The sequence below is a fragment of the Myotis yumanensis genome, unplaced genomic scaffold (genome assembly GCF_028538775.1).
Source record: "Myotis yumanensis isolate MYYU_CA2020_CCGP unplaced genomic scaffold, mMyoYum1.0.hap1 SCAF_23, whole genome shotgun sequence".
NCBI lineage: Eukaryota > Metazoa > Chordata > Mammalia > Chiroptera > Vespertilionidae > Myotis > Myotis yumanensis.
Window position 1 is genome coordinate 756,879 of NW_027223774.1, and position 11,411 is coordinate 768,289.

The 11,411-nt window shown below is 55.2% G+C and overlaps 1 protein-coding gene across 1 annotated transcript; it reads left to right on the forward strand.

Annotated features, from left to right (window-relative positions):
• Positions 1-764: 764 nt before the first annotated feature.
• On the forward strand, positions 765-10,966 carry LOC138999754 (zinc finger protein 154-like). Its single transcript, XM_070401975.1, has 3 exons — positions 765-959; positions 1,750-1,894; positions 8,084-10,966. The coding sequence occupies exons 1-3, from the start codon at positions 927-929 to the stop codon at positions 9,457-9,459; spliced, it is 1,554 nt and encodes a 517-aa protein (XP_070258076.1). The 5' UTR covers positions 765-926; the 3' UTR covers positions 9,460-10,966.
• Positions 10,967-11,411: the final 445 nt, after the last annotated feature.

The following is an 11,411-nucleotide window of genomic DNA, read 5'->3' on the forward strand; positions in this document are numbered from 1 at the left end:
AGAAGCTGGCGTGATGATGGGGAGGGAGTGCATGCATTTGACTTGCAATAAGACCCTGTGTACTGGCTGTGGCTACCAGTGGACATATTTGTGTCTGAATGATTCTACGCCATATTTTTTATTTGGGTCTGTAGCCTTTGTGAGAATCGGAAATACCCCCTGGGAGCATGCTCACCTTCAAAGCCTGAAATAACGTGTCAACAAACCTTGGGTGATCAGCTGCAGAGAGCACTTCCAAGAAAATGACGGCGATCCCTTTAAAGCGGAGGCAGCCCTAACCGGTTTGGCTCAGTGGATAGAGCGTATGCCTGCGGACTCAAGGGTCCCAGGTTCGATTCCAGTCAAGGGCATGTACCTTGGTTTTGGGCACATCCCCAGTAGGGGGTGTGCAGGAGGCAGCGGATCAATGTTTCTCATCCAATGTTTCTGATTCTATCCCTCTCCCTTCCTCTCTGTAAAAAATCAATAAAATATATTTTTAAAAAAACAAAAACCTTTCTGTAATAAAAAAATAAAGAGGAGGCAAAGCCCACCTGGATAGTCCACTTCCCGCGCCCCTAGCCACTGACCCTGAGTCCTTTTGCACAGTGAGCCCTTTTCCCCTGCTTTGCCTGCAGCTGTGGGAAGGAACTACATTTCCCAGAATGCCTCGAGTGGATCGGCAGCACCGCGAACCAATAAGAACTTAGGAGGACGCTACCGTGTGTGACGTACTACGAGAGGGCGGTGCTTCGTGCGACTCCCCTGTCAGTTGCTGTGGGTTTTGTCTGTCAGAGGTTCCGAGGTGCCGGGTCCCAAAGGGGCGGGAGTCGTTCTCTGCGCCGCACAGACGCGGGTGTGAGGCTCGGCGACCCGGCGAGGGACCCGCTTCAGGGCGGGAGGGAACCGCCCTCCGCCCCCGCCCCCGCCCCCGCCCGCTGAGCCTGATGGCGGCGGCCGCGCCCAGGCGCCCGGCTGAGGTGAGCGCGTCCCCGGCCTCCCCGCCTCCCGACCCAGCCCCGCAGCCCGGGGGCGGGCGCCCGTCCTCCTGCAGCCTCGGCCCCGCGCCAGGACCGCGAGGCGCTCGGGGGGAACCCCGGTGTGGCGGGGAGGATAGGGGAGGGGCGCCCGGAAGACCAGCTGCCCCGACTGCGGCGGGGTCAGGCGGCGCGCGTCCGGGCCATCTGGGCACACCGCGTCCGGGGAGGCCCTGTGTCTCCGGGGCCGGCCCCCTCCCCGGTCCCGCGGCTGCGGAAGTGCTGGTGCGACCACAGGGAAGGAGGGGGGGGTGACCCCGACCCTCACTGTCCCCGACCCCCACCCTCACCGTCTCCGGAGCGTCTTCTTTCGGACTCGGAGAGCAGGTCCCCAAACTGGGGTCCCCGGGAGCCTGGAGGAACCCCAGGCACAGGACCCTCCTCCCACGCCAGGGCCGCATGCAGGCGCCGGCTCTGCCTTCAGCCCATAAACACCCGCGGGGGAGGCTGTGCCGGGAGCTGGTCGCGGGCCCTGTGCGCGCCTCGGGCGGAGCTGAGCTGAGTGTTTACGGAGCTTCGGTCTCTTGCTGGGGACAAAGAGCACAGGCGGCCCCTGTCCTCCCGGAGCCCCTGAGGCCACAATGGCTCCAGGACGTGGATGGTCTTTTGAGCTGGGCGATTGGGAGGAGGACGGCGCAGGGTGCTTGTGGGGGGCTGTAGGGGGCTGTGGGGGGCTGTGGGGGGGTCGGGGGGGATAGTGGGTTCTCAATAGAGGAGTTTTTCCTGGTTGCAGCTGCCCCCGTCCTGCCAGGGCAGGGTGACCTTTGAGGACGTGGCCGTGTTCTTCTCCTCGGAGGAGTGGGAGCTCCTTGATGAGGCTCAGAGGCGCCTGTACCACGACGTGATGCTGGAGACCTTGGCCCTGATGGCCTCCCTGGGTAAGGATTTCACACTCCCCCTGTGCCCCGGGGAGGGGTGTCTGCCTTTCCCTTTCCCCGGAGCCAGTCTGTCCTCACACCAGGACCAAGGCCCAGGTTTCTTCCCCAGGTCCCTGGATGGGTGCTGTGCTTACACCCCTGGGTGGGTGCTGTGCTTACACCCTGGGTGGGTGCTGTGCTTACACCCTGGATGGGTGCTGTGCTTAGGTCCCTGGATGGGTGCTGTGCTTAGGTCCCTGGATGGGTGCTGTGCTTACACCCTGGATGGGTGCTGTGCTGAGACCCTGGATGGGTGCTGTGCTGAGACCCTGGATGGGTGCTGTGCTGAGACCCTGGATGGGTGCTGTGCTTACACCCCTGGATGGGTGCTGTGCTTAGACCCCTGGATGGGTGCTGTGCTTAGACCCCTGGGTGGGTGCTGTGCTTACACCCTGGGTGGGTGCTGTGCTGAGACCCTGGATGGGTGCTGTGCTTACACCCTGGGTGGGTGCTGTGCTTACACCCTGGGTGGGTGCTGTGCTTACACCCCTGGGTGGGTGCTGTGCTTACACCCTGGGTGGGTGCTGTGCTCACACCCCTGGGTGGGTGCTGAGCTCACACCCCCCGGGTGGGTGCTGTGCTTACACCCTGGGTGGGTGCTGTGCTTACACCCTGGGTGGGTGCTGTGCTTACACCCCTGGATGGGTGCTGTGCTTAGACCCCTGGATGGGTGCTGTGCTTAGACCCCTGGGTGGGTGCTGTGCTTACACCCTGGGTGGGTGCTGTGCTGAGACCCTGGGTGGGTGCTGTGCTGAGACCCCTGGGTGGGTGCTGTGCTTACACCCTGGGTGGGTGCTGTGCTTACACCCTGGGTGGGTGCTGTGCTTACACCCTGGATGGGTGCTGTGCTGAGACCCTGGATGGGTGCTGTGCTTACACCCCTGGATGGGTGCTGTGCTTAGACCCCTGGATGGGTGCTGTGCTTAGACCCCTGGGTGGGTGCTGTGCTTACACCCTGGGTGGGTGCTGTGCTGAGACCCTGGGTGGGTGCTGTGCTGAGACCCCTGGGTGGGTGCTGTGCTTACACCCTGGGTGGGTGCTGTGCTTACACCCTGGGTGGGTGCTGTGCTTACACCCCTGGGTGGGTGCTGAGCTCACAACCCTGGGTGGGTGCTGAGCTCACACCCCCCGGATGGGTGCTGAGCTCACACCCCCCGGATGGGTGCTGAGCTCACACCCCCCGGATGGGTGCTGTGCTTACACCCTGGGTGGGTGCTGTGCTTACACCTCTGGGTGGGTGCTGTGCTTACACCCTGGGTGGGTGCTGTGCTTACACCCCTGGGTGGGTGCTGAGCTCACACCCCTGGGTGGGTGCTGTGCTTACACCCCCCGGATGGGTGCTGTGCTTACACCCCCCGGATGGGTGCTGTGCTTACACCCTGGGTGGGTGCTGTGCTTACACCCCTGGATGGGTGCTGTGCTTACACCCTGGATGGGTGCTGTCCTTACACCCTGGGTGGGTGCTGTGCTTAGGTCCCTGGATGGGTGCTGTGCTTACACCCTGGGTGGGTGCTGTGCTTACACCCTGGGTGGGTGCTGTGCTGACACCCCTGGATGGGTGCTGTGCTTACACCCTGGGTGGGTGCTGTGCTTACACCCCTGGGTGGGTGCTGTGCTTACACCCTGGATGGGTGCTGTGCTTACACCCTGGATGGGTGCTGTGCTTACACCCTGGGTGGGTGCTGTGCTTACACCCTGGGTGGGTGCTGTGCTTAGGTCCCTGGGTGGGTGCTGTGCTTACACCCTGGGTGGGTGCTGTGCTTACACCCTGGATGGGTGCTGTGCTTACACCCCTGGGTGGGTGCTGTGCTTAGTCCCCTGGGTGGGTGCTGTGCTTACACCCCTGGGTGGGTGCTGTGCTTACACCCCTGGGTGGGTGCTGTGCTTACACCCCTGGGTGGGTGCTGTGCTTACACCCCTGGATGGGTGCTGTGCTCACACCCCTGGGTGGGTGCTGAGCTCACACCCCCCGGGTGGGTGCTGAGCTCACACCCCCCGGGTGGGTGCTGAGCTCACACCCCCCGGATGGGTGCTGAGCTCACACCCCCCGGGTGGGTGCTGTGCTCACACCCCCCGGGTGGGTGCTGTGCTTACACCCTGGGTGGGTGCTGTGCTTACACCCTGGGTGGGTGCTGTGCTTACACCCTGGATGGGTGCTGTGCTTACACCCCCCGGGTGGGTGCTGTGCTGAGACCCTGGGTGGGTGCTGTGCTGAGACCCTGGATGGGTGCTGTGCTTAGACCCCTGGATGGGTGCTGTGCTTAGACCCCTGGGTGGGTGCTGTGCTTACACCCTGGGTGGGTGCTGTGCTGAGACCCTGGGTGGGTGCTGTGCTTAGACCCCTGGGTGGGTGCTGTGCTTACACCCTGGGTGGGTGCTGTGCTTACCCCCTGGGTGGGTGCTGTGCTCACACCCTGGGTGGGTGCTGAGCTCACACCCTGGGTGGGTGCTGAGCTCACACCCCCCGGGTGGGTGCTGAGCTCACACCCCCCGGGTGGGTGCTGAGCTCACACCCCCCGGGTGGGTGCTGTGCTTACACCCTGGGTGGGTGCTGTGCTTACACCCCCGGATGGGTGCTGTGCTTACACCCCCGGATGGGTGCTGTGCTTACACCCCCCGGATGGGTGCTGTGCTTACACCCCCGGGTGGGTGCTGTGCTTACACCCTGGGTGGGTGCTGTGCTTACACCCCTGGATGGGTGCTGTGCTTACACCCCTGGATGGGTGCTGTGCTTACACCCCGGGTGGGTGCTGTGCTTACACCCCGGGTGGGTGCTGTGCTTACACCCTGGGTGGGTGCTGTGCTTACACCCTGGGTGGGTGCTGTGCTTACGTCCCTGGGTGGGTGCTGTGCTTAGGTCCCTGGATGGGTGCTGTGCTTACACCCTGGATGGGTGCTGTGCTTACACCCTGGGTGGGTGCTGTGCTTACACCCCTGGGTGGGTGCTGTGCTTAGTCCCCTGGGTGGGTGCTGTGCTTAGTCCCCTGGGTGGGTGCTGTGCTTACACCCCTGGGTGGGTGCTGTGCTTACACCCCTGGATGGGTGCTGTGCTTACACCCCTGGGTGGGTGCTGTGCTTACACCCTGGATGGGTGCTGTGCTTACACCCTGGGTGGGTGCTGTGCTTACACCCCTGGGTGGGTGCTGTGCTTAGTCCCCTGGGTGGGTGCTGTGCTTACACCCCTGGATGGGTGCTGTGCTTAGGTCCCTGGATGGGTGCTGTGCTTACACCCCGGATGGGTGCTCTGCTTAGGTCCCTGGATGGGTGCTCTGCTTAGGTCCCTGGATGGGTGCTGTGCTTCGTTGGGTTGAGGCCTGTGCATGGCCCTGACTTTCCTTGAAGAGCCCCAGACTTGCAGGGAAGGAATCAGGCTCAGAAGTCTTCCAATGAACCCACTCGATAGACCTGACTTGCTTCACCTTGACTTTTGACCCAATGACTTTGTTCTGTTATATCGTACATCAGCAAGCTAAATATAAGACGCCTGTAAGGCATATTAATTTGGGCTTTTTTTAAAAAAAATTAAATCTTTATTGTTCAGATTATTACAGTTGCTCCTCTTTTTCCCCCCAATAGCTCCCCTCCACCCAGTTCCCCCTGCCCTCCGCCCTCACCTCCCCCCCCACTCCCCCCCTCCCCCTCATCCATTGGTGCACGATTTTTGTCCAGTCTCTTCCCGCATCCCCCACACCTTATTTTGGGGTCTTTTATTACGCTAGCGGGCTCAGAGGGATGTTGCTTCCAAAGCCTGAGCCCTGCGATAAGGAGGAAGTGTTCCCTTTATGTTTTTCTCATGTCTTTGTTCTCCTAAATATGGGACTTCTGGTCTCTTTTGCAAGTTTTCAAAAGAGCCCTAAGTGTGCTTAGCAGATATCCCCCAGGAAGCCTGTGACGTTGAGTACAACACTGTACAGTAGCCTTGAGCACAGATAACTAAGACACCTGGTGTGAGAGAGAGCGTGGGAGTATCAGCCCCTTCCCTTAGATGACTAACCTGCAAGGTGAGACAGCTTAGCTTATCTCCCTATTTTTTAAAAAAATATATTTTACTGATTTTTTACAGAGAGGAAGGGAGAGGGATAGAGAGTTAGAAACATCGATCAGCTGCCTCCTGCACACCCCCTACCAGGGATGTGCCCGCAACCAAGGTACATGCCCTTGACGGGAATTGAACCTGGGACCCTTCAGTCCAAAGGCCAACGCTCTATCCACCGAGCCACACCGGTTAGGGAAGCTTATCTCCCTATTATTCAAGCAAGCATGAAGCGTGTGTTTACAAAAGTTAAAAGCAGAATTAATTCCCAGAACAAGGGACCATCTACATATAGCAGAGTTGCCCTGACAGGTGTGCCTCAGTGGATAGAGAGTCAGCCTGCAGACTGAAGGGTCCCAGATTCGATTCCGGTCAAGGGCATGTACTTTGGTTGGGGGCATATCCCCAGTAGGGGGTGTGCAGGAGGCAACTGATCGATGTTTCTCTCTCATCGATGTTTCAAACCCTCTATCTCTCTCCCTCTCCCTTCCTCTTTGTAAAAAAACAATGAAATATATTTTTAAAAATGAATTAAAAAAATAATAATAAAAATAGCGGAGTTGACTGAGAACAAGGGACCGTGTAAAAATAGCAGAGAATTTCAAACAGCAGTTTTACAAAATAGAGATTACTTTGCTTCAGTTCAGATCCCAGGCCCGTGTGTACTGAGGTTCTGCTGCCTCCTTCCAGCTGACATTGCCTCAGGCCTGCCTGGGCCAGGGCTCCCCATGACTGACATGGTTCCTCCTCCCATGGACTGTGGGCTGTTCTTGCAAGACCCTTTCCAAGTTCTCTGTAGTACTTGGTTTTCTTTTGTGTTGGCTGTGATGTGCTGAGTTGTTCTGGGCTAGTGCTGGTTACTCATGGTTCTGTCCTTCCCTTAGTTCCTGTATATCAGGGGTCGTCAAACTTTTTAAACAGGGGGCCAGTTCACTGTCCCTCAGACCGTTGGAGGGCCGGACTATAGTTTTAAAAAAAAACTATGAACAAATTCCTATGCACACTGCACATATCTTATTTTGAAGTAAAAAAACACAATGGGAACAAATACAATATTTGTATGTGCATGTGGCCCGCGGGCCGTAGTTTGAGGACCCCTGCTGTATATGGAGCCATGCCTGTGCTCTCTGAGGGAACTGGGTTGGGTTAGAAAGAGGTGGTTCACAGGATGTACATGAATCCAGGCTCAGCAAAATGTTAGGAGTGGCACCTGGAGGAGGGTGTGATGCCAGTGCTGTGTTCAACTCATACCAGACGCCTATTCTATTGGATTACTGGTTTTTTGTTGTTGTTGTATTTAAATACATTTTATTGGTTTTTTTTACAGAGAGGAAGGGAGAGGGATAGAGAGTTAGAAACATCAATGAGAGAGAAACACCGATCAGCTGCCTCCTGCACCCCCCCCCCCCCCCCCCCCCCACTGGGGATGTGCCCGCAACCAAGGTACATGCCCTTGACCGGAATCGAACCTGGGACCCTTCAGTCCGCGGGCCGAGGCTCTATCCACTGAGCCAAACCGGTTAGGGCTGGATTACTGTTTTGCTCCCATGCCTGGGGCCACACTTCACTTCTGTCTGTCCTTCCCCTTTCTGGATTCTTTGCCGATTTCTCAGCTCTATCACTTGTCGCTTCTACTCTCACCTCCAGCCTCACATCTCTGCACTGTGTGTCTCGCCTGGTTTCCTCTCTACTCCATCTCTGACTCGTTGGGCCTCTATGCGTTGTGTCCTGAGGTGTGTGCATATTTCTAAAAGTCCCTGAATGCCAGCTGCCCTGTTACAGTTGTATTTTCTTGCACCTTAACACACCCGTCTGCACAGCTTTCGGGTGTCACCAGTAGCGAAGTTCTCTTGGGAAGTCGTTGTTGAAGTGAATTGTGGGCCTGTGTGTGCTCTCTGTGTACACGGCATGGTTGTGTCCTTCACCACGTGAGGCCTCCCCCAGTCTGTGCTCTTCATAGCCCAGTACTGCAGAGCAGCCCATCCTCAGCCTGAACCAATTCCCTGGCCCTGCACACAAGGCCAAGGACTTGTTCCTGGGTTTGTCGGACACACGTGTGTGGACTGGCCCTTCCCACCAGAATCAACATGCACTTAACCAGCACTTTTCGTTTCCAGGTTGTTGGCATGGAGCCCAGAACGAGGAGGCCCCGTCTGAGCTCAGCAGTTCTTTACAGGGAGTGTCCCAGGTCAGGACCTGCAAGGCAGGTGTGTCTCCCCCGGAGGCCCATCCTTGTGAGCTGTGTGGTGTGGACGTGAGAGACATTTTGCACTGCACTGGGCACCACGGGCAGACACCGTACAAGACGGGGGCCTGTGAGGAACAGCTGGATGTTAGCGGGGAACTTGAGCATCAGAAGCAGCACACGGGAGAGATGTGCTTCCGAGGCCGCGTGGACAGAGCCTCCTTTGGAAAGGACTGCAGGTTCTGTGTGTCCGGGCAGCCCGATTCCTGTGAGGCGGTTGTAAGGGACTTCCTGGCCAGCTCAAGATTCCTCCAGCATCAGGCCGCACACACCAGGGAGAAGTCAAACAGGGGAACTGAGTGCGGAACAGCCTCTCATAAGGAAAGAACTCTGTCTGACCCAGAATACACTAAAGATTTTCATTGCAAACGCAAGCTTGTTCAGCACCAGAGAGTCCTCTCTAAAGAAAGAGGCTACCAGTGCAGTGAATGTGGAAAATCTTACAGCAAAAGCTATAGTCTGAATGACCATTGGAGAGTTCACACTGGGGAAAAGCCTTATGAGTGCGGGGAATGCGGGAAGTCCTTTAGGCAAAGCTCTAGCCTCATTCAACACCGGAGAGTTCACACCGGAGCGCGGCCTCACAAGTGTGAGTTGTGTGGGAAATTATTTAGCAACAAGTCCAACCTCATTAAACATCGAAGAATCCACACTGGAGAAAGGCCTTATGAGTGCAGTGAATGTGGAAAGTCCTTTAGCGAAAGCTCTGCACTCCTTCAACACCGGAGTGTTCACACAGGGGAGAGGCCTTATGAGTGCAGTGAATGTGGGAAGTTCTTTACCTACCACTCCAGTCTCATAAAACACCAGAGGGTTCACTCTGGGTCCAGGCCCTATGCCTGCAGTGAATGTGGAAAATCCTTTACTCAAAAGTCCAGCCTCATTGAACACCGCAGAGTCCATAGTGGGGAAAGGCCATATAAGTGCAGCGAATGCGAGAAATCTTTCAGCCAAAGCTCTGCACTTCTTCAGCATCGCAGAGTTCACACTGGAGAAAGGCCTTATGAGTGCAGTGAATGTGGGAAATTCTTTACTTACAGCTCCAGTCTCTTAAAACACCAAAGAGTTCACACTGGTTCAAGGCCTTATGAGTGTAGTGAGTGTGGAAAGTCCTTTACTCAAAATTCTAGTCTCATCAAACACAGGAGAATTCACACGGGAGAAAGGCCTTATGAGTGTAGCCAATGTGGAAAATCTTTTAGCCATAGCTCAAGCCTCATTAAACACCGAAGAGTTCACACTGGATAACGGGCTTGTGAGTATTAGAATGTGGGAAACTGTTATTTTTTTTTTAAATATATTTTTGATTACGGAGAGGGAGGGAGAGGGAGGGAGGGAGAGAGAGAGAAACCTCAATGATGACAGAGAATCATTGATTGGCTGCCTCGTGCATGCTCCCTACTGGGGATTGAGACTGCAACCCGGGCATGTACCCTTGAATGAAATCGAACCCGAGAGCCTTAAGTCTGCAGGCTGATGCTCTCTCCACTGAGCCAAACCGGCTAGGGCAGGATGTGGGAATTATTTACCCTTAACTCCCAGTCTTAGAACACCATGTCCTATTGGATGAAGGGCTAATGATTGTGGTAAATGTAGGAAATCATTACCAAAGTCTAGCCTCTTTACATCCAGAAAATTCACAGTAGGGGGCAGACCTTATAAGTGCAGTGAGTGTGACAAGGCCTTCAGTTGAAGAACACCTTATTGGATACCACAGATTTGAAATGGGAGAACTGCCTTCATTGGGCAGATACGTACTATTTGTTCAGCGCACCAGCACTGGAGTAGGCCCTACATGAAGCTGCCATCTCCTGTGTTGAGCCTCATGCATCTGGACATCTATATAAATTCCATGTATGCAGCAACTGCATTGCACTTTTCTTAAAAAAATATATATTACTGTTGATTTCAGAGAGGAAGGGAAAGGCAGAGAGAAGAGATAGAAACATGAGTGATGAGAGAGTATCGTAGATCCGCTGCCTCCTACAAACCCCTAAGGGGAATTCAGCCGTCAATCTGGCATGTGCCCTTGACCGGAATCGAACCCAGGACCTCTCAGTCTACAGGCCGATGCTCTATCCACGAAGCCAAACCAGCTAGGGCGCATTGCACTTTTTAAAAATATATATATTTTTATTGATTTTTGACAGAGGAAGGGAGAGGGATAGAGAGTTAGAAACATCGGATGAGAGAGAAACATCGATCAACTGCGTCCTGCGCACCCCCTACTGGGGATGTGCCCGCAACCAAGGTACATGCCCTTGACTGGAATTGAACCTGGGACCCTTCAGTCTGCAGGCCGACGCTCTAACCACTGACCCGTACCAGTTACGGCTGCATTGCACTTTTTAACGTGCCCAGGGTCATAGCCAGACTTATGTCACTGGCAATTCTGGAGCAGAACCTATTTCAACTCTACCTCCTGGTGGAAGTGTACAGTGTGCAACATTTATCTATTCTAGAACATTCAGGGATGTCAGCCCCCAGTTGGGGGGCAATTCATGAGTTTGGTGAGCACTTTCTCTTCCCCTTATTTTTTCCTCTCTGTTGAGTTAGGTCATGGGCCTTTCCCAGTTTTGACCTAGAGGACTCAGCTGGGCATTTTAAAAGATGGACTACATTTTTCAGGGATTGTTGATCTCACATGACTCCTGTGAAGGCATTTTCCAACCTCCCAACTCACCAACCCGGGAACTGTGCCTATCACTGCTCTTGTTTGTATGAAAATAAAGGTCTTATTGTTCAAGCCACTGTTCATCTTGGGGTTCTAGTCACTGTTTCGGGTGCTTTGAAATTAACTGGGATTGCTAGCATGACGGTGTGAACAGCATTGATTGGGATCCCAAACCTTGTGTGCCTCAGGGTATAGTGTGATGGCAGAATATACGTCTTCAGTGTGTTTTTTTAAAAATATATTTTATTGATTTTTTACAGAGAGGAAGGGAGAGGGATAGAGAGTTAGAAACATCGATGAGAGAGAAACACCAATCAGCTGCCTCCTGCACACTCCCCACGGGATGTGCCCGCAACCAAGGCACATGCCCTTGACCAGAACCGAACCTGGGACCCTTCAGTCCGCAGGCCGACACTCTATCCGCTGAGCCAAACCGGATAGGGCTACATCTTCAGTTTTGGCCCAGTTTGCGTTGCTGCTCATAGCCTTTAGGAAAGACGGTGGAGCTTTGTGGTCCTAGATTGTA